Raw genomic sequence first — 26,438 nt, forward strand, 5'->3', positions numbered from 1 at the left:
AGCTAGGTGAGGAACATGACCACAGGTGATTTGCGGCCATTTTTGGATGCTACCACCTTGTCACATTTTTTATTGTGATGGAGTGGTAAGGGATGCGATGGCATGGTTCTGCATCCTATTTGAATGTTAAGATGTATAAAAATCAAAGAGGGGTGACTCAGTGGCGCAGTAGGTAGTGCTGTCGCCTCACAACAAGAAGGTCGCTGGTTTGAGCCATGGCTGGGTCAGTTGGCATTTCTGTGTGGAGTTTGCATGTTCTCCCTGAGTTAGTGTGGCTTTCCTCTGCTTGCTCCGGTTTCCCCCACAGTCCAAAGACATGCGGTACAGGTGAATTGGGTAAGCTAAATTGTCTGTAGTGTATGAATGTGAGTGGGTGTGTATGGATGTTTACCAGGGATGGGTTGCGGCTGGCAGGGCATCTGCTGTGTAAAACATGTGCTGGAAAAGTTGGCGGTTTGTTCCGCTGTGGAAACCCCAAATTAATAAAGGGACTAGGCTGAAAAGAAGATGAATATATGAAATCAAAGATTCTAATATAGGGCTAATCAATTCATTTAGTCATTTTCTTTTAATTTAACTCTGTTTGGTTTCCCAAACACTTCATTACTTTCTCTTTCACACACTCAGTTTTAGTCATTCACTGATTATCCTCCACTCAAACATTCATTATCAGTTTTTAATAAAAAAAAAATCACATTTTATAACAATTGCAGACAGATCTGTTTCCATCAAGAGTAGTACACAGTTCAGATTAAACATTATTGGACATACAGTGCTCAGTGTAACAGGGTTAAAATAATGTTTAATTGTCTTTCACCAAAATGGGTTATTTTGTTTATTTTGTGGTTGTTGAGAGACCTCTTGTGGCAACAGTGTTTGATTGTTTCTTTTACCTTTCACCTGCAAAGCCCCACCTACAGCTGAAAATGGTTGCTGAATACAGAAAGGCGGTAGGTAAAATGTGCTCCACCTAAATGTGACAAATTTTGTATTTTAACACATATTAATAACACATGCAAGCCCAATATGAACATTAAGTGATGTTTTAGATCAAATCTGTCGAATGATTGCCGTGTGTGACAAACTTTGTGTGGTTTAATTTGCTCATGCTATGTGTAGCTGGAATGATGACATTAATATGTGCAGGGGTGATTTCTTACTATTTGTTTGGTTTTTTAGATGCATATTTAAATGCATACTGTTGCCAGTGGATGTATATTTCTGTTACAGGTATGTTGAGCTTTTGTAAATAAATAATGTTTTGTTAAAATGACTTTATGTGGCAACACAGCAGAAAATGGTTGCTGAATACAGAAAGGTGATGCATGTTTAAATGCATACTGTTGCCAGAGGATGTATATTTCTGTTACAGAATAAACAACGCAGAACGCAGTTCTCTGTGTCCGCCTGAGTGATTTGTGTCATCAGGAAGAAAAGCGTTACATCAGCACTCATTCTTTTTTGGCTTAGTCCCTTTATTAATCTGGGGTTACCACAACAGAACGAACCACCAACTTATCCAGCATATGTTTTACACAGCGGATGCCCTTCCATCATGGGAAACACATATACTCATTCACACATATACACTAAAGACAATTTTGCTTACCCAATTCACCTATAGCACATGTGTTTGAACTTGTAGGGGAAACCGGAGAAAACCCACAGCAACACGGGGAGAACATGCAAACTCCACACAGAAATGCCAACTGATCAAGCCGAGGTGGTCCATCTTACCTCTGGTCTAATTTTATTTTTTCACTCATTTTCTTAGTCCCTTTATTAATCCGGGGTCGCCACAGCGGAATGAACCGCCAACTTATCCAGCAAGTTTTTACACAGCGGATGCCCTTCCAGCCGCAACCCATCTCTGGGAAACATCCATACACATTCACACACACATTATGGATAATTTAGCCCACCCAATTCACCTGTACGGCATGTCTTTGGACTGTGGGGTAAACCGGAGCACCCAGAGGAAACCCACGCGAAGGCAGGGAGAACATGCAAACTCCACAAAGAAACGCCAACTGAGCCGAGGTTCGAACCAGCAACCTTCTTGCTGTAATGCGACAGCACTACCTACTGCGCCACTGCCTCGGTCTAATTTTACATACCCCAAAATAAAAGTGATATATTTTTAACTTCAATAATGAACCTGTTAAAAGGTTTAAACTGGTTAAATTACTTTTAAAACATATTGTCCTTACCACCCTGTCACAGTGAACAACCCCATTACAGCAGATGCCACACTGTCATTTCATAAAAGGTTTATGGAAAGGAAATGAAATGTTACATAAATTAATGTTGAATGGTGTTCTTGCTTTGTGGATTTAATGAATAAAAATGTAAGTTGATTTGTATTGTTTTAAGTGAATTAGTTTTTTTCAGTCAAAACAATGAGGCAATGGAGATGTCAAATTTATTTTTAAAGTTAAAAATTTAATAATAAAAAAAGTAATCAAACTACAGACTTTCTATTGATAGCTGCATAAAAGAGGACATTTTATTATTTGGAAAACATTTAAAATTAAAAAGCAATTCATTTTTTTACTACTGTAATATCATACATATTGTGCGTAACGATGTGGTACAAGAGAGGCTCTCTTGCCTAAAGAAACGCAACAATTAATAAGGATTTTGAGCCTGAGGTGGGAAAATAGCTGTTTTGGAGGGTTAAGATATCTTGCAAGTTGTAGTTTTTTTTAATTATTTGTACTTAATGAGAATTTAGAAAATTGCAATGTGGAAATGGCACCCTTTCATATGAATTGTCGTCTCTTATTATCTGTATTCTACGTTTCTTGCCATTCTTTAGCAATATCTTCAGTAATAATATTTAACTTTACCTTTACTTTAAGAAGCATTAAGGGTAGTACACATAAAAATTACAATTCTGTCATTTACTTATCCTCTACTTGATCCAAACCTGTTTGAGTTTCTTCTGCTGAATGCAAATGAAGATATACTGAAGAATACAGCGACAAAAAACAGCAACTATGGTTCAACGGCACAAAGTGTTCTTGGGGCTCCATTACAATTGAACCACTTGTTTTTGGTTCCTTTTCTGGACTTTAACCATCTTGGGACTCTCAGATTTCATCTAAAAAGTCTTCATTTGTGTTCTGAAGATGAGCAAAGTTCTCAGGGGATTAAAACAGGTGGTGGACAATGCCTGAGTGCCTAGACTGCACTAAAACCCTAAATATAGCCTATGAAGTTGTAGAAATAGGAAAGTAGATGTCATAATTACAGGGATGAGATTTGGATATTAATAGTTATGTGTTTTAGACCTGCAAGTCATCATAAAGTGGATTACAAAAAGTTTTTCAAAATTGTCGTAAAAAAGTTTAGATTAAAGGTTTTGATCAACTTCAAATACTGTTTATCTGTGCCTCTCTCGTTGTGTGTGTGTGTGATAGAGAGAGAGAGAGCAGATATAGTGGAAAGTGGAAAACGAGGGAGAAATGTATCAATAAGTCATGACTGCAACAGTAAGTGGCAAAAAAGCTAAACAAAAAAGACTTTTATTTTGGCGTGGTGTGTGACGTCATAAGGCTGCACCGCTCCTACGCTGGAAATCGACTGGAGAGAGGTTTGTGTTTAAAACTTTTACCGAAATATAAACTGATTGATTAAAGTTTCAGGATTTTCATCCAATGCTAAATTATGAACCTGCTGTTGACAATACCATTTAACCCTTTATACAACGTAGTACTATTTTACTCACAGTAATGAAGGTCTATTGTTTAAAAAAAGCTAACAGAAATGTGTGTAATACATATTTTAATGACCTTTTCCTTTACCTGATTTCTTTTTGTTAATTACTCTCATATAAAGAAACTGTTGAAGCAACTGTTGAAAAGAAATTATTTTGTTTTGTTTTAAACAGAACATTTTTATTGTTTTGTTCATTTTAAACAGAATAAAGTGTCCAAACACAGAGTAAAACTCCTGCTGAAGCGACTGATCTCCACACTGTTATAAAGATGGCGTTTATTAAAGAGGAGAGTGAAGATGTGAAGATTAAAGAAACATTCACAGTCAAACAGGAAAATCTGCAGGAACTAACAGGTTGGTTTTCATTCTCAAAGACCTACTCAGTCATTTGATCCTCATTCAGATATATTTTAATAATAAAAATACTAAATTAATCCATCTTGCAGTTCTAAATGTGTGCTGCCTAGTTCTCCTTAATTCACATAAGCACTCATTGAAAGACAGGAATGAGTGTCTTTCGTTACTTCTTCTCATGTCTTTTGTCATTCATTTGATGTATTATTAGTCTCCCATTTTCTTTACCTTCTTAAGGTTATTGCTTTTCTTGTTCTCCTACTGTTTGTAAAGTGTCCTTAAGCACCGGCACTATATAAAATAAATAAAAACAATAAATAAATAATAAAGTTTAACTGAGCTGAGGATATTTGACTTACAGTATTCCCATTGAACAGGGGTGTCCAAAATTCGGCCCGTGGGCCATCTGCGGCCAGCAATCAGTTTTGTGGCGGCCCGCGAGGCTTTTTATAAATATTAATAGAATCTGGCCCGCTATACAAAAATAGACGTAACTCAATAAATAACCACCGGGTGTCGCTATTACATGCCTTCAATTAGGCATTACTTCTTGTTATGAAGTAAAACTAACCGACCAAACTGAAGGAAACATAATTGATAATCACATTTTGGCGAGCCATGGCGCACCAAGTACAAGGAAAATCAACAGTCAGTGCAGGAAGTTTCAGTCACGTTGGGGCAAAGAATTTTTCTTCTCAGAGGTCAGCGGGAAATGTATCTGTTTAATTTGCCAGGAATCAGTTGCAGTAATGAAGGAATATAATATTAAAAGACATTATGAAACAAAGCATCAGGCCTTCAGCTCTTACACTGGTGCCGAATGAGATCAGAAAGTAAAACAATTAGCAGCGCCCTATCAGCTCAACAACAGCAGTTTTTTTGTGCTATTAAAGTGCAAGAAAATTCTACATTGCACTGCAAAAAAAAATTTTTTTTAATTAGATTTTTTGTCTTGTTTCAAGTCCAAATATCTAAAAAATCTTAAATAAAGGAGAATTTTCTAATTTGTTTTGAGAAATAATATGCCAATATTAAGTGAGTTTTTCCTTAAAACAAGCTAAAATAATCTGCCAATGGGGTAAGCAAAATAATCCTGTTTTTTCTTTTGACATGAGATTATTTTGCTTATCCCATTGGCAGATTAATTTGCTTGTTTTAAGGAAAAAATTGCATATTAGGGAAAATATTAGCATTTTATTTCTCAAAACAAGACAACTTTTTTTCTTTTTTTCTTTTTTAGATTTTTTAGATATTTGGACTCAAAACAAGACAACAAAAAATCTAAGTAAGAAAAGCATTTTTTGCAGTTTGGCGAGTTATGAGGTAGCTCAGCTGATCGCACAGCACAGGAAACCCTTCACTGAAGGAGAATTTATAAAGGATCAGTGTTGCAACTGTAATTTGCCCAGAGAAGATTCAAGTTTTTTAAAAACTTAAGTCTTTCTAGAAACACAGTTGGACGACCAAAATAAAATAATTTCTTAATAAAATACACGCACACATCCATCCATCCATCCATATATATATATAAAAATGCGTGTCTGTGTGATGTATGTAAAATTTGGCCCGGGACAACATTTTTTTTTTTGCATCTGGCCCTCGGCCCAAAAAGTTTGGACACCCCTGCCATAGCAGATATCTGCTATTACAGTGAGGGTGTTGGCTTAGTACTTTCCATTTGCATATGTCACGTTGATCACAATTCCCCTTTTTTCGATCAACTTTATGGGTTTAAAGTTGTTTCTAGAAGTTGTTGCTAGTTCTCACAGATAGTATTTGAGTTAGAAGTATATCATTATTATAATAATTACCAGGACTATTTTAAACAGGGTTTCCGCTGGGTCTTAAAATGTCGTAAATTCCAAAATATATATTTCAGGCTTTAAAAGTCCTAAATTTACTGAAATATTGAGTTGTAGGTCTTAAATCTTTTTAAACAAGTTTGTTCATGTTTTGCTACCCAATCTGGCCAAAACCCATACAATCACCAACAATCCATCTCAATAAAACTTTCCACTTTATATTCAAAAAGGTCATTTTAACTCCATTTATCAAAATGGTTTAATTATTTACTAATGCACTATGCACTAATTTGAAATCTGCTGAATGAAATGGACACTAAAGTAATTAATTATTATAAAACATTGTACAGTATTCTAAACTATATGATGTTGCTGTGGGACGATATGAGGGGAAAAAAATTATAGTGGAACAATAACATTTAGCATTGCACTGACTTCAAGTGGCCAACAAACTAGTCTGAAAATGACTTTTGCTGATTAAGAAATGGATTACAGCATGCTGATGATATGCAAAAACACCTCTCCTGACAGCTTAGCAGGACGCTGCAAAATAAACCCTGACACTGACCAAGGAGAGTTTACTCGCACGTGACTTGTTTTAGCTCTTTTGGTCCGTTTAGAAACTTTGCAGTGTGAAAGCGAACCGCTCCAAGAGCAAAGAGCAACAATGTAACAATTGTAATCTCTGTTTCGGGACAACTGAATCGATTCACAGGTGTGAAAGCACCCTAACTCTGGATAAACAGAATCCTGACCACCGTAAAACAGGAAGAAAAAGAAATTGTCTTTCTCGCCTCATTATGGATTTAGTTTCATCGGCTAGACACCGGCCTCACAGCTCCGTGAATGTCAGTACTGTCACTTATTGTTCTGCGATCAGTAAATGTAGCTTGTGTGAACGCTACTTGACTAAAATAATAGCTTTGCTACACAAAAGCTATTTAATTTAAAAAGTAGTGACGCTACCACCACACTACTGAGAAATGTAGATAAGCTAGTAGTGTCACTACTTGTAGCGACGCTACTGCCCAACACTGTGTGGTGGCAATATTTCTAATGTAGAAATGTCTTCATTACTGATAGCCAAAGCTGTTTCAGTAACCAAAGAGGTCTCCAGTGTACAGAACTGCACAATAGACACACATTCTAAATGATGTAAATTCTAGTACATCATTTTTTAACTGTACCTTTAGAACCTTATAATAGCACTAAAAGCAGCATCGAAGCAGTCTCCTTTTAGTCATTCCACCTCTTCACGGAGATTGTCAGACTGATCTGGTGTATTAAAAAACTATTTTGGGTTCTGGAACTGAAAAATAATGGTGTTCATGGTGCTGGACATCCACTGGCACTAGATCCTCATCAATTTAAGAGTAAATCTCCCTTCTTTGCCATCCTCGGATGCGTTTAGGTTTCGCCGCAAAATTAAATTTTTGCTGTAGAACGCGCAATGCGGACATAAAGAACCTGACTGATATTCTACCGGAACCATGTCAGCAGAGTTCATGCATATCCATAAACTATAACTTCTATGTTAAGCGACTTTGAAACAATTTACATTGTAAAAGCACTAAATAAATAAAGATTAATTAAATTGAATCTGCTTAAATGTGTACACGTTAATGGACCAAACACAATATGATTTGATTTATTTTACATTTACTGTGCATCAAAATTACAGTGTGTGTAGCCAATGTTTCCAGTGTCTTTTCACTTTTCAGCTTTTAATGAGAGTTTTTAAGACTTGATAACAACTAGTGTTTTTTTTTTCAGACCTAATTGAAGAGAATGAGGAGAGTAAAGAGGAGGAACATCATGTCAAAATTGAGGAAAAAACTAATTTACAGACTGATGGTATTTTGAAAAGGAGAGACAAGAACCGTTTTACCTGCACTCAGTGTGGAAAGAGTTTTGGAAGAAAACACAATCTTAAGATTCACATGAGGATCCACACTGGAGAGAAACCATTCACATGCAATCAGTGTGGGAAGAGTTTCAACCAATCATCAAACCTTTATAATCACATGATGATCCACACTGGAGAGAAACCATTCAAATGCACTCAATGTGGGAAAAGTTTTAACCGCTCAGCAGACCTTCATCAACATATGAGGATTCACACTGGAGAGAAACCATTCACATGCACTCAGTGTGGGAAGAGTTTTTACTGCTCATCACACCTTCATCAACACATGAGGATCCACACTGGAGAGAAACCATTCACGTGCTCTGAGTGTGGGAAGAGTTTCAGGCAATCATCAAACTTTAAGCAACACATGAGGATCCACACTGAAGAGAAACCATTCACATGCACTCAGTGTGGGAAGAGTTTAAGCCAATAATCAAACCTTAATCGACACATGAGGATCCACACTGGAGAGAAACCATTCACATGCACTCAGTGTGGGAAGAGTTTCAGCCAATCATCACACCTTAATCAACACATGATGATCCTCACTGGAGAGAAACCATTCATGTCTAATCATCTTGTTTAATCCCGCCCCTTTTCGCAGTGACATACAACAGAATTTTGCATACTCAATAGTGATGGGAAGTTCGGATCATTTTACTGACTCGGATCTTTGAGTCTCGTTCATCGAGATGAACAAATCTTTTTTCGAGCCATTTTGTTCATTCGGTTCAATTTGCCCAAATTTTATTAAAATGTTACGAATTGCTTCCAAACACATCTACAACTAGCCCAGACGGTTCATCACACGACAAATAAGTCATAAATAAATTATAAGAAGAAGAAAATAATAATTAAATGTTTACCTGCTCTTTTGTCTATGGGTATTGTTGTCTCCTTGCTCAGCTCAACTCTTCATGTCTTCAAATGTCAGTGGTGCGTTCAGGTTACACTGACAGTCACATATAATCTTAACCAATGTACCCAGTCTGAGCCGATAGGAGCCATGATAATTAGTTCACCTTTCGAGTCTTCTGGTTGTTGAGTCGTTCGTTCATCACGCGACAGAATAACTCAAACCGGAGGACTCGAGAGTTGAATAGATCAATTCTTTTTTTTTATTGGCTCTAAACGCATATGATTGGCCCGTGATGAACGAATGATTCAAACCCGAGGACTCGATAGGTGAACAGATCAATTCTTTTTCTGGCTCTAAATGCATATGTTTGGCTGTAGTCTTTCATGTGGTGAACGAACGACTCGATAGAGGACTCGAAAAATGAACTGATCTTGTCTCGCACTACACATCGTGCACATGAGCGAATTAATGAATCTTTTAGTTAATCCGAGTCATTCATTCATTTTGTCACATAACATGAAAGAAAGCATAAGAGATGAGTTATTTAATAAATCAAATAGTCTTTGTGAATAGTTTTGTAACATATGATGCTGCCAGCATTAGACACTTAAACACTGTTTAATTGTTGTTTATTGTTTTATTATTATTATTATTAATATTTTACCAGAAAACCTTTTATAACAAATCAGATTACTTTATAAATCACGACAATAAAATAAGCAAAAGAAAAACAAAATAGTGCACATCAAGCTAGGCCTTTAAATAAATAAAAACAAGTAAGCTTTAAATTAAATAACACGTTTGTGCCATAAAAGCTTTATATCAAATATGGCAACTCTTCCCAGTAGATGTCTTTATGAAACAGCAATTCAAGTGAAAGATATTATAAATAAAAACAAAAGCCACAGCGCCTAATGAGCTTAACAACTTGACTTGAGAATAGAACGGTGCATTTAAAAAAAAATTTAATTAAATAAGCTTTAAAACAACATTGTGTGGCTTTACTTGTTGAACTTGGCTTAAGGTTTGTTAGCATTTAAAAACACAAGCTCTGAACCTTTGATAGGCTGAGTCTGTTTCTTCTTGTGTCATTAGTTGTTGGTTGCAGGATAAAAGATGCTAAATGAGTAAATGCAAATGAAATCTTTCTTTATACAAATATTAGACCAATACATAAAGTCTGCATAGAAAAACATTATTAAACAAAAAATGGAGTATAAATGAACAAACTACAAATCACTTGTAATTGTAGAATTTAATTAATTTATCACCTAGCTTAGTTTGTTTTCTGATAGCAAGCCAGCAAATAGACAAATCAATATATATATATATATATATATATATATATATATATATATATATATATACACATATATATATATATATATATATATATATATATATATATATATATATATATATATATATATATATATATATATATACTAGATATAAACCACATATCCAGTAGAAAAAAGTAACAATAACTTAGTGACAAAAGGAAAGAACTTTTTAAAATTCTTACAAAATGCTTTTTAGGTACACATTGTTTGATGATTTTATGAAAAGTTTAAAATATGATCATATGATGCAACAAAAATTCAGTTTTACATAAATATTATTGACTGAGGTTCTCATTGCCGTGTACAGTGGAACTACAGTTTAAGATCAGATATGCACATAATAATGTAAGGATGGCTATATCTCTCCATAATATTCAAATCTGCAAACTATTATGGAACTCCACACGAGACAAGAGCATGAGAATGATCAGGCACTAAAACAATACACTTTCCAATGTGAGAAGAAGATCAGCTAGAAAACCAGTTGTTCAGGTTGTCTCGATCATGCATCCTGAGCCCCCATCTTTGCCCTGGACTTTACCTTCTCCACCAGAGCAGCTCACTCACATTCCACACAGAATGTTTAAATTTTTAATTTGGTGCATCTTGGGGCTTTTTATTCATGTTTGGTGTGATTTTAAATGTCTCTGTGTGATTGTTAAAGTGGTCTTAATTTTACTGTAATATTTTACAATCTCCTTTATATCAGTTAATTTGGGTTTTGACTTTGATAAGATCTTTGCCAGATGCTTCACTCCAGGGAAAATGGTCTTCGCATCAACTCATGACCAGGCAAGAGTCTTAGTGAAGCTTTTATTGTCTTAAATTTATGATGATTTGAATATTTAGGCAAACGGTGCAGAAGTGTCCATGGGATCCTGTAAACAGGATACCCCATTGCAGGTTGTGAGTCTCTGAGTTCTGCATCAGGACTTATATGCTGCAATGTATTTCTACATGTTCAGGTATCCTCTTTAACTCTTAAATGTATCTTTGAGTAATTGATGTTGTACAATCTTGATTGGCTTATTTTGTTTAATTATGTGAACTGCAATGGAAAATCTTTTCCTGACAAATAAATGTAAAATTCTTGTTTAACTCTAATATCTTCCGAAATCATTTAAATGTAGTAGATTGTTTATGCTGATGTTTTCGCAGCCTACAACCAGGATTAGTCATCTATTTAGGCACAATAGATGGAGCATGGGCACAGCATTAGAGACCTGTTGATTTCTGACAATCACTGATGATATAATCCAGGGGTATGATATAATCTAGGGGCTAAATCAAACTTTCTTTAAGTATGTGCAAGCATGGGGCGGCCTATTATTACTTAAAGGAAATTAGCATATCTGCTAAGAATCGGAACTGGCCAGCATACTGACTCTAAGCGACTTTGAGTAAACGATGAAACATTAATGGAATATAAGGATTTATTAAGTTAATAAATCTAAATTAGACCTAATCACGACCTATAAGGTAATCAGCTTGAATTAGATGAATCTAAATCTAAAACTATTATAAATTGGAGTCAGATTAAAATTCAGAGCTAGAAACAAATTAAAATAAATTATAACGAACAAAAATATTTCTTTTCACATGTGCTAAAAGGTTTAAATGCATTTGACCTTCACCCTTGCTGTTAGTTCCGTCATGGGACTAATAGATGGACCCTCACATGTGTGTGTATTTATATTGTTTATAACCATAATAGTTCTACAGTTTCTTCTATTTCACTTGTTGATTTCTATTTTATTTAAATAGTGTATTTATTTTGTTAAAGAGCCCATATTATGGATTGTTGAAAATGCCCTTCCATGTAGTGTTTAACACAGCTCAAAGTGAAGTGAAATATCCAGCTAATGTTTAAATCTGTAAGTGTACAGTGTTTAAAACTGTTGATTCATCTATAAAAGAGTCGACTCATAGTGCTTCAAATGAGTCGTCTTGATAACGGGTCATTAAGTGTTTTGTGATGACGTATCTACGAAACACAAGTAGTTGTGTGCGCAAACCCGGGAGATTTGAAACCTGCGGCCTCGCCCACTAGCACAAAAAAACAGCCACACACACACACACACGCACGCCGGTCGAATGTGACGTCATACTGTGCAGATGGATATTATTGAGTCTCTACCCAAAGATTAAACCTTAGCATTAGCCCAGCCTTGAGCAGTTTAAGTGCTTCTGGAAACTTAATGCTTTAGACTGGGTGTATATTACATGCTTAATGATCAATTTTTAGACTGTGTGTGTGTGTGTGTGTGTGTGTGTGTGTGTGTGTGTGTGTAGGCCTATTATTATTTAAAATAAAATTTAAAATAAAAATGATTATATTATTTAAAAAATATTATTCTTTATAATTATATCCAGTTCCCCTAAAACTTTGCTTAAATACCATATACATTTATTAAATAAATAAAACCAAAAAGTAAATAACTGTTTGGTCTGACAAGTTTTCAGGACATATGAAATTTCAGCACAACACTAACTAACTAGTCTCACTCACACACACACACACACACACACACACACACACACACACACACACACACACACACACACACACACACTTGTACACACTCTCACTAACACACTCACTCTTGTACATGCTCTCTCACACACACCTACATTCTATCTCAATTCAATTCAGAAATACTTTTTTAGCATGACTGTAAATGATACAATGTTGCCAACACAAACACATAGACATCTCACAGACACATGTACATGCTCTCACTCACAAAGATAAGCCCTCCCTCTCACACACACACTTCTACATGCTTTCTCATAAACATGTACTGGCTCTCTCTCTTACACACACTACTACATGCTGTATTTCACTCACACACACACACACACACAAACAAATGTGCATTTGATACTTATTTATATAATTTTATGTGCTCATTAGGCTAACGATAGGTGGTTGCATTGTAATTATTTGGTCATAAAGGTATTAATTGTTTTAAATAGTTTTTAGCTAATAATGTTTGTGATGTCATACATGCTACAAAAGGCTTTTAAAGCTGACAAGACGTGGAGCAACCATGACCAGAGCGTTCCAGAGAGAAGGTGTCTCTCAAAATGCAGTGGCCCAGCTCGCTGCAATTGCAGTGCTGTACTTTGCGAACAGGAAGCAATTTAACAGAATCAGCTTCACACCAGGAAAATGAACAGAGTTCGCTTAAAAGTGTAGAGAGCTCATTTTTGGAGATTTTTGCATAAAGGTTGTATCAATGAAAAGGAAGGGTTCTTTTGTATGTTTCTTTGTTCAATAATGCTCCGGTTTACTGTTGGTAAAATGTAGAAGCAAAAACCTATACAGCACAATAAGCTTAGCTTATAATGCCAAAAAAAAAAAAAAAAAAAAAAAAAATATATATATATATATATATATATATATATATATATATATATATGTATATATATATATATATATATATATATATATATATATATATATATATATATGTATGTATATATATATATATATATGTTGAAATCAGATGCAAAAGCCTTTAAATTCCGACTAAATTCATTAATTTTTCTTTTCAGCTTAGTCCCTTTATTAGTCTGGAGTTGCTACAATGGAATAACCCAAGAGCTTATCCAGCACCATCCATGTTTTACACAACAGATTCCCTTCTAGCTGCAATGCATCACTGGGAAACATCCAAACACACACATATATATTTGAGCCTACTCAATTTACCTGTAGCACATGTCTTTGGATTTGTGGAGGAAACCAGAGCACCCGGAGGACACCCACACAAACCCAGGGAGAACATGCAAACTCCACACAGAAATGCCACCTGACCTATCTGAGGCTCGAGCCAACAACTTTCTTACTGTGAGGCGAACGTTCTACCCTCAGCGCCACCACATTGCCGGCAATTTAATTGTTATTCTAAAATTAGTTTTTTTTTCAGCCTACTGTTTGAAAGATAATGAAAAAATATTTGCCACAAAAATACTTAAATTGCAGAGCTGAGACTTAAAATATATATACATTTTAGAAAAAAAATGTATATGGTACCTGCATGGTGGTGCAGTGGGTAGCATGTTCGCCTCACAGCAAGAAGGTCACTAGTTCGAGCCTAAGCTAGGTCAGTTGGTGTTTCTGTGTGGAGTTTGCATGTTCTCCCCATGTTCGTGTGGGTTTCCTCTGGGTGCTCTGGTTTCCCTGACAAATCCAAAAACGTGATCAAGACAGCGGAAGGGCCACAGCACTTTAGAGTCATGCACACCAATCAGGTAAAAACCTGTCGACTATGCATGAGCTCAGAAAATGTGATGAAGGAACGCTCAGAATTCAGGTGCTTCAAATGTGACGAAAGGGGACATTTCGCAAGGACAGGTACAGCTGTGTTGGGCCCGGATTGAAAATTGGCCCTAATACCTGCAGGGAGCTTGTCATGCTGAGTTGGCTTTGTCCGCTTGATTGACAAACGCGGACACCTTGTTTTATCCCTGCAGGCCTAACTTCGCTGGTAAAGGCGCTTGTGGGGTTTCTGTAGTGTAGTGGTCATCATGTTTGCCCAGCATGCGAAGGGTCCTTGGTTAGAAACCAAGCAGAAACAGTGCTCTTGTTTTGTGCATGTGCCAGCAATGATCGTCAACAGGCACCCAATCAAAAATAGTTATCTGCTTGGTTTACCTGAAGGTTTCCGTAGTGTAGTGGTTATCACGTTCGCCTCACACGCGAAAGGTTCCCAGTTCGAAACTGGGCGTAAACAACCTCTTCCTTTTATGACAATTGTCAAATCAGGCTTCTGTTGAGTACTGATGTTCACTGAAAACATTCTTTCTGCAGAGCGGTGTGAGGCTAGAAGTTTGAATTCAACTCAGTGTTTACCTCCCCTTTACGAAAAAGGGCTATTTATTCCAAGTAATTTGTTTGTGCTCAGAGAATTTAGTGCTGGAGTAGGAGTTTCGTTTTCTTTAGAGAGAGGGATATTCACCGGGGTTCGGGTGTACTCTGAAGAGATGGGTGTTAGCTGTCGTTTGAAGGACACCAGTGTATCCGTAATCCGAGTGGGAATGGGAAGGTGATTCCATCAGCGTAGAACATTGAATGAAAACATTGTGGAAAGTGACTTTCCGTCTCTCTGCGCTGGCACCACAAGACAGTGCTCTCACCCTAACCGGAGGCTCCTGTGGTTATCACGATGGCTTTACAAGCGGAGGGTCTCCTGTTAGAAACTGGGCGGAAACATTCAGATTTGCTTTTACGCACATTCTCAATTGGCTCTCTGCTCACTGGATGATCCAGGATACAAGGGCATGGATCTGTCAAATGTCATGACTTGACGTTGTACGAGGATTTGACGAAAAAAATGCCCTGCAAACCTTAAAAAGCAACACCCTCCCAGGACAATTCTTTTTATCCCCTTTCAGTGCACTTGCATTAAAGCCCGCGTGATGCGGCACTTGGTCAGTGTTACTGTATCATTCGGACATGGGGGCGGAGAGTTAAAGAATTCAGCCTGAACGCACTGCCGCAGGCTCGGTTTTTCAGAAGTGGGATTCGAACCCAGGGGAGATTGCGACCTGAACGCAGCACCTTAGACCGCTCGGCCATCCTGACATGCAAACTTGGCAGGAGCTGTCTCCTGGGAGCCACACCGCAGTACCGTGACATGGAATCTGGTGCTTCACAGCTTGCCCAGCTCCGGCTGTCCAGCTCATTGGCGCTGCAGGCAGCTAATCTGTGCTCGCCTCCTGGGGCTGTGCCTAGTTTCAATAGCCAACACTTGACAGCTGTCATTGCTTACGGCCACACCACCCTGAGGGGGCTATAGAGCAAACAGGAAGTGAGTTGGCAGCAGTAAGGAGAGAAAGGCTCTCCCCATTTTGTTTGTCTACCTTTTTGTTTATTGACCTTGAGTGTTTTTGTTTGTTTTTATTTTTGTCTTTAAAAACCACCTAACAGCAGCATTTTGCTGACTGAAGGGTGGTTATGTAGTGTTTTATTTTTAATCATGGACAGATTCCCCGGCAACGACATGGAAATGAAGGGACTTGCAAGAAAGGATAAAAAAAATGGGCTGGATAATAGACGAAGAGATAAAGAAAATGGACTTGACAACAGACAAAGAGATAAATAAAATGAAGAGCCCGGCCAACAAAGAGGTGAGAAAGGTAAGGATAAGCAAGAGGTACAAAGAAGAGTATGCACAAAGGAAGCAACAGTAACTGTAGAAGTAGAAAATGTAAAAGATGCAAGAAGATTTGATATAACCAAAGCAGTCACGGAGCTGATTCGAGAAGGAAGAATGCTGGCGGTGAGACCCAAACAAACAAAGGGAGTATGAAGTAACAATGGAGACTGAAGATGACACCGAAATTTTAATAGACAATGGATTGACAATTAAAGGAGTGAAATCTGAAGTACGGAGGTTACAAAACAGAGACTATGTTGTTTCGTTCAAGCATCTCCCTGTTTACCTAGCAAATGAAGAAATTTTAAGCAAGCTAGAGAGATGGGGAGTTTTCCCCATATCTAAAATTAAAAGAAGATTGTATCCTGGCACAAACATAGAAGATGGAACAAGGTTTGTAAAAAACAGATTTCCGGAAGAGATGGTCTCCTTACCATACAGTACCAAAATCGAGACGGCGGAAGCGCCACAGCACTTTAGAGTCATGCACACCAATCAGGTAAAAACCTGTCGAAAATGTGATGAAGGAACGCCCAGAATTCAGGTGCTTCAAATGTGACGAAAGGGGACATTTCGCAAGGACCTGTACAGCTGTGTCGGGCCCGGATTGTAAATTGGCCCTAATACCTGCAGGGAGCTTGTCACGCTGAGTTGGCTTTGTCCGCTCGATTGACCAACGCGTACGCCTTGTTTTATCCTTGCAGGCCTAACTTCGCTGCTGAAAGCACTTGTGGGGTTTCTGTAGTGTAGTGGTCATCACGTTCGCCTAACACGCGAAAGGTCCTCGGTTTGAAACCGAGCAGAAACAGTGCTCTTCTTTTGGCGAGAAAATAATAGCATCCACTGCCGCACCAGCAATGATCGTCGACAGGCACCCAATCAAAAAGGGTTATCAGCTTGATTTGCCTGAAGGTTTCCGTAGTGTAGTGGTTATCACGTTCGCCTCACACGCGAAAGGTCCCCAGTTCGAAACTGGGCGGAAACAACCTCTGGCTTTTATGACAATTGTCAAATCAGGCTTCTGTTGAGTACTGACGTTCACTGAAAACATTCTTTCTGCAGAGCGGTGTGAGGCTAGAAGTTTGAATTCAGCTCAGTGTTTACCGCCCCTCGCGGTGTCGCAAACTTGCGTAGAATCTGATTTCTTTTAGCTTTGTGTTGTGCATGAGCAGGTGGCCAGTGCGTTTGCTGGCCCTTCACGGTGCAGACCGTACAAGACAGCTCTATAAAAAAAGACTATAAATACTTGAAGCAGCACTGGCCTAGTGGTTTCCGTAGTGTAGTGTTTATCATGTTTGCATTACACGCTAAAGGTCTCCTGTTCGAAACTGGGCGGAAGCATACAATTAGCGGACACTTTTGTCCAAAGCGACATACAATAGTGGAGGTATTCAACAAGACGAGGCAATGCATACGAAAAAGGGCTATTTATTCCAAGTAATTTGTTTGTGCTCAGAGAATTTAGTGCTGGAGTAGGAGTTTCGTTTTCTTTAGAGAGAGGGATATTGTAGTATTGTTAGTTGTTGTGTGGGAAGAAGAAGACAGGGTTGGCGATATCAGGTAAGCAATAAATTTTATTTTGCTTTTGCACACCACTTGCAAACTGTGTCTGTCTGTGTGTGTGTGTGTGTGCTCTCTCCTCTCCCGACTGATCCTCCCGTTCTCCTTAAAAAGGGAGTCTCTCCGGCCCAATCACTAGAAAGACAGGTGTTATTTATCATTTCTGATTGACCCGCTGATTAGCCGCCGGGCTCCTAGCATGCTCTCCCCCCTTATTGGGTGTTCGATCACGCTTACCCCTCCACATACCCCCACCGCCCGCCTTAGGCCGGGGAGCCGTCCAGCCTGCAGCCCCCCCCCCAGGTTGCAATAGCTGCATTCTTATCAATTTGGGGCTTCACCTGCCCGTGACTTAAGTGGAAGCCCAGATACCTTACCTCCACTCGCCCAATTGCGCACTTCCGTGGGTTGGCCGTGAGCCCGGCCCGTCTCAGCGCCGACAATACCGCCCTCAAATGTTGCATATGCCGCTGCCAGTTATTACTGTAAATGATGATATCATCTAGATAAGCAGCGGCATATGCTGTGTGAGGGCCGAGTATTTTGTCCATCAGGCACTGAAATGTCGCCGGTGCCCCAAACAGCCCGAACGAAAGTGTCACAAATTGGTGCAATCCAAACGGCGTAGTGAAGGCTGTTTTTTTGCGGGATATTGGAGATAAGGGGATCTGCCAATAGCCCTTCGTTAAATCCAATGTCGAGTAATATCGAGCAGCACCTAACCGGTCGAGCAACTCGTCAATACGCGGCATTGGATAAGCGTCGAATTTCGACACAGCATTCACCTTGCGATAATCCACACAGAACTGGACCGAGCCGTCCGTCTTAGGTACCAAGACAATCGGGCTGGCCCAGTCGCTGTGGGATTCTTCTACTACTCCCATTTTCAACATATCATTCAATTCTTCCTGAATCACTTTTTTCTTGTGTTCAGGTAGGCGATACGGCCGGGTCCTAACAACCACGCCCGGTTCGGTCTTGATATGTTGCTGAATCATGTTAGTACGACCGGGCAGGGGCGAAAACACGTCAGAGTATTCACGTTGGAGGTGCCGGATGTTGAGGGCTGGCTCGCTGAGAGATGATCGCCCCCGGTGACCAGAGTTCACGGCCGGAGCTCTCCGGCCCCAGGTCATCCTCGCTAGTAACAAGCGTAGCCAGCGCCACGTCCACCGGCTCCCTCCGCTGCTTAAGCAGATTAATGTGATAAATCTGACGCGAGTCAGCCCTGTCCGAACGAACCACCTCGTAATCGAGATCACTGACTCGTCGTGTGACCACAAACGGCCCTTGCCACTTGGCGAGTAATTTAGAGCTGGAAGTGGGTAGCAGTACAAGTACTTTATCTCCCTGTGGAAATTTACGGAGTTTAGTGCCCTTATCATATCGCCGGCGTTGGTCATCCTGAGCCTTAAGCAAATTCTCTGTAGAGAGCCGCCCCAGTGTGTGGAGTTTTGCTCTAAGGTCCAGGATATATTGAATTTTTACTTTTAGAAGGCTCATCCTCCCAAGCCTCTCTTACAACATCCAAAACCCCTCTGGGCTGTCTGCCGTAGAGAAGCTCGAAGGGGGAAAACCCCGTGGAGGCTTGGGGAACCTCCCGCACAGCAAATAATAAAGGCTCCAACCACTTATCCCAATTTTTCGCGTCCTCGTGATTGAATTTACGGATCTTTGATTTAAGCGTGCGATTAAATCTTTCCACCAGCCCGTCTGTTTGTGGGTGATAGACGCTCGTGCGAATAGATTTAATGCCCAATAATCCGTAAAGCTCGCGCATCGTGCGTGACATGAACGCGGTGCCTTGATCAGTGAGAATCTCCTTGGGGATTCCCACACGAGAGATGAGGCGAAACAGCGCCTCCGCAACGCTCTTTGCTGAGATGTTACGGAGCGTGACTGCTTCCGGGTAGCGGGTTGCATAATCCACCAGAATTAATGCAAACCGATGCCCGCGTGCAGATCGCTCTAATGGCCCGATGAGATCCATACCAAATCTCTCGAAGGGGATCTCCATAATTGGTAAAGGGCGCAACGGCGCTTTTGGGGTGGCCGGTGGATTTACCAGCTGACATTCACTGCACGCTGCGCACCATCTGCTGACGTCACCGTGAATGCCCGGCCAAAAGAATCGGGTCATGAGGCGATTTAGTGTGGCCGCCTGACCTAACTGTCCGGCCATAGGATTAGAATGAGCCGCCTGAAAAAGCATTTCCCGGCGGCTCTTAGGTACTAATAGCTGGGTTGTATCTTCTTTTGTCTGAGCGTCTTGGGTCACTCGATACACCCTATCATTAATCACCGCAAAATACGGATAGGAGAGGGGTCTATCAGGCTGGAGGATTTTCCCATCAATAACCTGCACTCTTTCGAGTGCATGTTTTAGCGTGTCATCACGCGACTGCTCCAGGGGAAAGTCTTTACACCGGGAAATTCCCAGCCCTTCCCCTGAGTCAGCGCGTGACGTCACCGCCTGGGATTCCCCCAGCTGAGCGACACGTCCCCTATCCGGCGATTTCTTCTTCCAAGAAGCACCTGCACATAAGACTCCCAATAATCTATTAAATCCAGGCCAATTAGTTCCCAGAATTAGCGGGTGTTTGAGGTGCGGGTTAACTGCTACCTCTACTCTATGTTTTTTCCCCCGAAATTGAATGTCTATTGCCGTTAGCGGGTAGTGAATTACGTCACCGTGCACACACCTTACCCTTACCGTGCAGCTCATATCCAATGCCGGGTCTTGAAGCAGGCTTTGGTGGATGGAAGTCTGGTTACACCCCGAATCCACCAAAGCTTGATATGTACCCCCTTTTATACTCACTGGTACCCGGTATAGCCCGTTGCGACCGGGGGCGACGATTGGCGTGGCGGGGACGCGAATCAGCGCACTCGCCTCCTTCACGGAGCAGATTTTTGGTGCGCTATCCTCGTGCCCGCGACGCGAATGCATCGGCCCGGACCTTCCCACTATACCCCCGGGGCCAGCAGGAGCAACCGATTGAACCGGAGAGAATCCTGGCAGTGTCTGGGTAACCGCCAGGGGTCGTTGCTCCACCCCTCTGCCCGAATGGGGCCCCGCCCCTCTTGGGACGTTTGGCAGATCCGCCATTGCGCACCGCCGTCTGGGTGCAGGTGTGGGCGGTCCCCGCAGTCTGGGCCTGGGAACAGGAAGAGAGAGAGAGAGGGGGAGAAGAGAGAGAGGTTATTTCGCCGACCCTGGACCTCGCCACCAGGTGATCCTCCGCCAGTCGGATGGCCGTCTCCAGATTGTCAGGCCGGTGGCACTGGACCCGCTCCGATGTTCGGGAGGGGAGGCGGGTGATGAATTGTTCCAGCACCACGGCATCCACCAGTTGGGCTGTGGTTCGGCCATCCTGTACCAGCCATCTGCAGCAGGCGTCACGGAGCTGCTGGGCGAACGCAAAGGGCCGGCCGCCTTCAGCCAAAACCAGCGATCGGAAGAGCTGACGTTGCTCCTCCGGGTTGCGGCCGGCCCGCTGGAGAATAGCTCGCTTTAGATGAGCATATTCCAGGAGATTCTGGGTCGGTAGCTGTTGTGCTGCGATCTGGCCTTCGCCCGAAAGCAGCGGGATGACTCTTACCGGCCACTCGGCCCGCGGCCAGCCACACGCCTTCGCCATCTTCTCGAAAAGGTCGAGAAACACTTCCGGGTCATCCTCCGGCACCATTTTCTGTAAGGCGATGGGAGGGTGGGCGGCAGATGTCGGAGCGGGCCGGATCCCCTGGGACAGCAGACTCCGGATTTGCTCGCGGTCTTCCCGCTGGGCCTCCATGAGGACTTGGAAATGTTGTTCCTGGATGTTCTTTAGTTCCACCAGCGTCTCATGTTGTTGTTGGTGGAGGACCGAGAGGGCCTGGATAGCTTCCGCAAATGGCATTCTTGACGGAGTGGTCATTCTGGCAGTGAGGCTCTTCTCCTTCCCCGGATTTCGGCACCACTGTAGTATAGTTCGTTGTTGTGTGGGAAGAAGAAGACAGGGTCGGCGATATCAGGTAAGCAATATATTTTATTTTGCTACTTTGCACACCACTTGCAAACTGTGTCTGTATATGTGTGTGTGTGTGCTCTCTCCTCTCCCGACTGCTCCTCCCGTTCTCCTTAAGAAGGGAGTCTCTCCGGCCCAATCACTAGAAAGACAGGTGTTATTTATCATTTCTGATTGACCCGCTGATTAGCCGCCGGGCTCCTAGCATGCTCTCCCCCCTGATTGGGTGTTCGATCACGCTTACCTCTCCACACCCATACTACCATTACAAAATTAACATCACTTCAGACATCCGCAAACTATTCAGGACATTTTATACCCTGCTCTGTCCACCTCCACCAACTCCCTATCAGCTGGCCTCCTTCTTTACACACACACACACACACACACACACACACACACACAAAAACATTTAAATCAGCAGTCTACTTCCAACCAAATCCAACCTAAATCTCCATCAAACAATACCCTCTGAAGAAAAAGACAACCTCTTCCTTCACTCCACACTGGCACATTCCCAAACACTTTTAAGCAGATGTAACGGAGGCCAGCTAGTGAACTGCTTACTCATCTGCATACATCACCTTCCCTTCAACTCCACACAATTAATACAATTCCTCAATCGAGCTGGGATCATCCACCATAACCCCATGTAGTTCCGTAAGAAATCTTAGGGTGATACTGGATGATCAGTTTTCCTTCAAAGAGAACATTGCTAACACAGCTCCATCATGCAGAGCTGCACTTTTCAACATCAGAAAAATCAGAATTCTCTTAACAGATAATGCAGCACAAATTTTAGTGCAAACTCTTGTCATTTCAAGGCTGGACCCCGACAGTTCTCTTCTAGCTGGATTCCCATCCTGCACCCTTAATCCTCTACAGATGCTCCAGAACGCTGCAGCTCATTTGGTCTTCAATGAGAGCCCATGTAACTCCTCTCTTTATCTCTCTGCATTGGTTACCACTCGAGGCTCATATCAAGTTCAAATCACTGGCTCTGCACCCACTCACCCTCCAAAACCTTTTCATTGACTGTTTCATGCTAGAGGAATGTCTTCTTGTAACATTTGGTGTACAATAGAGACAAACTTACAAGATATTTTACTACATGAAATTACCAAGCAGTCTGTTAATGACTTACACTGAGCATAATGGTATGGGGCGTGGGCCTGCCCTCCATGGCAACTGCTCATTGGAAGACAGTGCCATTGGGATGGAGCAAACCAGATTACTTAAAGAGCCCATATTATGGGTTTTTGAAAATTCCCCTCCATGTAGTGTGTAACACAGCTCTAAGTGAAGTGAAGTATCCAGCTAAGGCTTAAATCTGTAAGAATACAGTGTTTAAAACAGTTGATTCATCTATAAAAGAGTCGACTCATAGTGCTTCAAACGAGTCGCCTTGATACCGATTCATTAGGTGTTTCGCCATGACGTACGAACGAAACCAAGTTATTCACGTGCACGCGCAAACCCGGGAGATTTCAAACCTGAGGCCCCGCCCTCTGACGCAGAAACCCAGACACACACACATACACACCCACAAACACACGCACACAAACATGCCGGTCGATTGAAGTCACACTGCAGATGGACATTATCGATTCTCTACCCAGAGATGAAACCTCAGCATTATAACCAAGCAGTTGGAAACTTCTGGAAACTACAGGCTACAAAGAATACTTCATCTGCGTTTGTTAAAGTAAGGATCAGTAAAGAATAACTTACTAATGGACGTCAGGATGAGTTTCTTCCTCCATTTCTCAAATGTAAGTACGTGCGATTAAAGTTGCCTCGTTGACTCTAGCTTGCAAATGTATTTAGTTGTGATTTGTTACTTGTAACCGCGTGTACTGTATCAGGTTAACTGGCTATATTCTCTTATCGCGTGCAAAGTCACGTTAAAAACGCGACGCGTGCTGTTTGTTTACGGAGCTCCGTGGTAGAGGTCCCAGATTTCTGTGGCGCGGGAATAAATTTCCGAATCAATTGCGGGAGCGGTCGGTAACAGGTTTAATTTGGGACGGGGGCGGGCTGTCTAGCAATATCGTGGATATTACTATGCGAATGAGACAGAGCTTTGCCTGCCTGTGTGTCTGCTTGGCGCTTGTGTGTATGTGTTAGTGCGCGCGTATGAGAGAGAGAGAGAGAGAGAGAGAGCTCTGTCTGGCTGTCTCTGGACTGTTTAGCTGGGTGATTTTCGGTTATGTTCTCCCCCGCTCTTTAGCGGGATCGGGCGCGGCGGGCAGAAAACGGGGCGGTTCGGGCACCGGGACAAGAAATTCTAAATATAAGCGGGAGCGGTCGGGTAAAATCCAGCTAAAATCCACGCCTACACTATGGAGCGCGTATGAACTGTGATTACTTTTATATTGCTGATTAGCTATTGGGCATTTCATTCTCTGACTGAAGGCAGTCGACCAATCGTGACAGACTGTCATCGGTCCAATCAGCGCAGATTAGCTTCGCGCTAAGGAGGGGTTTGGGAACAAATGAATCACTGGACGATTCATACAGGAGTCGCTGGGATAATTAGGTAAAAATAAATGCAGATTATAAGACCATGAAAGTGTTTTTTGATTTTGCATGCATATTAGACTGTTGTTGGAGACCCTTACAACCAAGATATGACCCTATTTCATGTATAATATGGGCTCTTTAAAAACTGCAACAGTAAAACTTTGCTTTTTGCATTAGCTCACTCATGCTCGCTGCTACTCTCTGCCCCCTCTCGCCTTGCTTTCAGACACTGCACAGCCACTCAAACGGTCGCAAAAAACTTTCCATGCAACCTCTTAAACTTTAGGAACCGCCGAAACTGCAAAAAAAAAAAAAAAACTTCTGCAAACCAACTCTCGGCAAAGTCTGTCACCCCGGTAACCCAGACAACCTCTACTCACAAGCGAGTGAATCCCAAGGACTTCACTGAAGCTGAGTCAGCAATCCATCAGGAACGGCGTGTTTTGTCGAGGCCAGTCGGCGAAGAAAACTCAAACAAATGTTGTCTCTTGGTGCTGTGGTGCAAATTGATCTTAAGCAGTTAAAGATAAGTCAAATCTTTGCTTTTGTGGTTTCTTAGGTGTGATTCTAAGATATATTAAAAAGAGATAAAAATTAATTTGGGACGGTTGTCAATTCATTTTGCACAATTACCAGAATTGAGAACCACTGCTCTGAGGTACTCAAAATAACAAACTATCATAATCAAAATGAATTGCCTTCCTAAAGTTACTTCTCTACTTCAGTATATCCCTGCAAATATTTCTTTACAATATTTAAAACAGTTTGGTAATTTAGTCAATTAATTTCTCTGGAACAATAAGCATCCTAGGTTGCCTAGTAGAATATTGCAGCAGCCAGTTGATAAAAAGGGTTGTGGCATCCTGGCAATTATTTTATTATTACACCTTCAGGCTGAGACATATCACTCACTAGTCCATGCCTCCTGAGATAGCTCCATCTCTGTTTATGGTTAAACAAGCCATCCTACTTTCCCTTCCACCACTACAGTATATATCCATCCATCTATTTATTTATTTATTTATTTTTGTAAATGTGTCATTTTTAAGGCTGATCTCAAAAATATAATAATTTTTACTGACAGAATTTTAGGTGCAGGCTAGGACTGTCTCTGCCATTTGCAAGTAATGTTGTCCTTTTGGCTTCATAGGACATGGACCCTCAACATGCAGTGGGCGATTTGCTGCTGAGTGTGACTTAGCAGGGAAAGAAACAGCACCTGTATGTCAGAAACCATGGCGCTTGATGAAAAAGGTGTCCATCTCCAGATTAGAGGAGAGTCCTTACCCCAAATGAAGTTCAAGCAGTGGCGTTGAAAGAGGGGGGGGGGGGGGGGGGGGTGGGTGGGAGGTGTATAACATTTAATTTGTTATCTAAGTACTGAATATTTCGTCGTACATCACGCACATTCCACCTCACGCAGTGTTTGTGTCGGGTCAGCTGTTCAGCAGTACCTGTATCTACCGGCAAGTAGGAGTGGCACTGTTGTCACATGATGTTTAAAAAAATTCCGCCACTGCACTTCATTTATTCATTATTTTGAAGAGCTGAAGTTGATGAGGTAACTCTTTCGCGAAACTGAATAGTTCTAACTAATGAAGCTTAACATTTGTTTCCACAGTATAAAATGTGTGTAGTTTTGGTGAAATAAAATAACTGTAATGGATAAAATGTGCATCATATCAATGCATACATGCAAATTAGTCAGAAAAACGTAAATTGTTCTAGCTTTCTAGATATGATATAGATATCTAGGCATATTTATCTAGATATGATATAGCCAGTCACATCTGTTTCTGTAATAGTTAAATCACAGTGAGCCCATGGATCTAGCATATTGTATAGCTACATTCTACTTTAACATGCTGTCAGTTAGCAGGGGATTATAAATCGACTTTCTTATGAAAATACCTGAGATGGCTGGAAGAAGACATACAGTTGTAGTCTGATTAGCCCCAGTTAAATTATTAGCCCCTTGTTCATTTTTTTCCCCTAATTTCTGTTTAACGGAGAGCAGATTTTTTCAACACATTTCTAAACATAATAGTGTTAATAACTCATCTCTAATAACTGATTTGTTTTATCTTTGCCATGATGACAGTAAATAATATATGCCTAGACATTTTTCAAGACACTTCTATACAGCTTAAAGGCATTTTTAAAGGCAGGTTAGGGTAATTAGGCAAGTTATTGTAGA

The 26,438-nt window shown here is 40.9% G+C and overlaps 1 protein-coding gene and 4 non-coding genes across 5 annotated transcripts; all 5 read left to right on the forward strand.

The window, feature by feature from the left end:
• The first annotated feature begins 918 nt into the window (after positions 1-918).
• On the forward strand, positions 919-9,842 carry LOC137490892 (uncharacterized). Its single transcript, XM_068219891.2, has 4 exons — positions 919-950; positions 1,180-3,595; positions 3,925-4,074; positions 7,650-9,842. The coding sequence occupies exons 3-4, from the start codon at positions 3,990-3,992 to the stop codon at positions 8,216-8,218; spliced, it is 654 nt and encodes a 217-aa protein (XP_068075992.1). The 5' UTR covers positions 919-950; positions 1,180-3,595; positions 3,925-3,989; the 3' UTR covers positions 8,219-9,842.
• A 4,655-nt stretch (positions 9,843-14,497) lies between these two features.
• Positions 14,498-14,570, forward strand: trnaa-agc (transfer RNA alanine (anticodon AGC)). The gene has a single exon. It is a non-coding gene; the product is annotated as a tRNA-Ala (tRNA).
• An 83-nt stretch (positions 14,571-14,653) lies between these two features.
• Positions 14,654-14,726, forward strand: trnav-cac (transfer RNA valine (anticodon CAC)). Its single transcript has one exon. It is a non-coding gene; the product is annotated as a tRNA-Val (tRNA).
• A 2,160-nt stretch (positions 14,727-16,886) lies between these two features.
• Positions 16,887-16,959, forward strand: trnav-aac (transfer RNA valine (anticodon AAC)). Its single transcript has one exon. It is a non-coding gene; the product is annotated as a tRNA-Val (tRNA).
• A 104-nt stretch (positions 16,960-17,063) lies between these two features.
• trnav-cac (transfer RNA valine (anticodon CAC)) lies at positions 17,064-17,136 on the forward strand. The gene has a single exon. It is a non-coding gene; the product is annotated as a tRNA-Val (tRNA).
• Positions 17,137-26,438: the final 9,302 nt, after the last annotated feature.

This window comes from Danio rerio, chromosome 4 (assembly GCF_049306965.1).
Source record: "Danio rerio strain Tuebingen ecotype United States chromosome 4, GRCz12tu, whole genome shotgun sequence".
NCBI classification, from domain to species: Eukaryota; Metazoa; Chordata; class Actinopteri; order Cypriniformes; family Danionidae; genus Danio; species Danio rerio.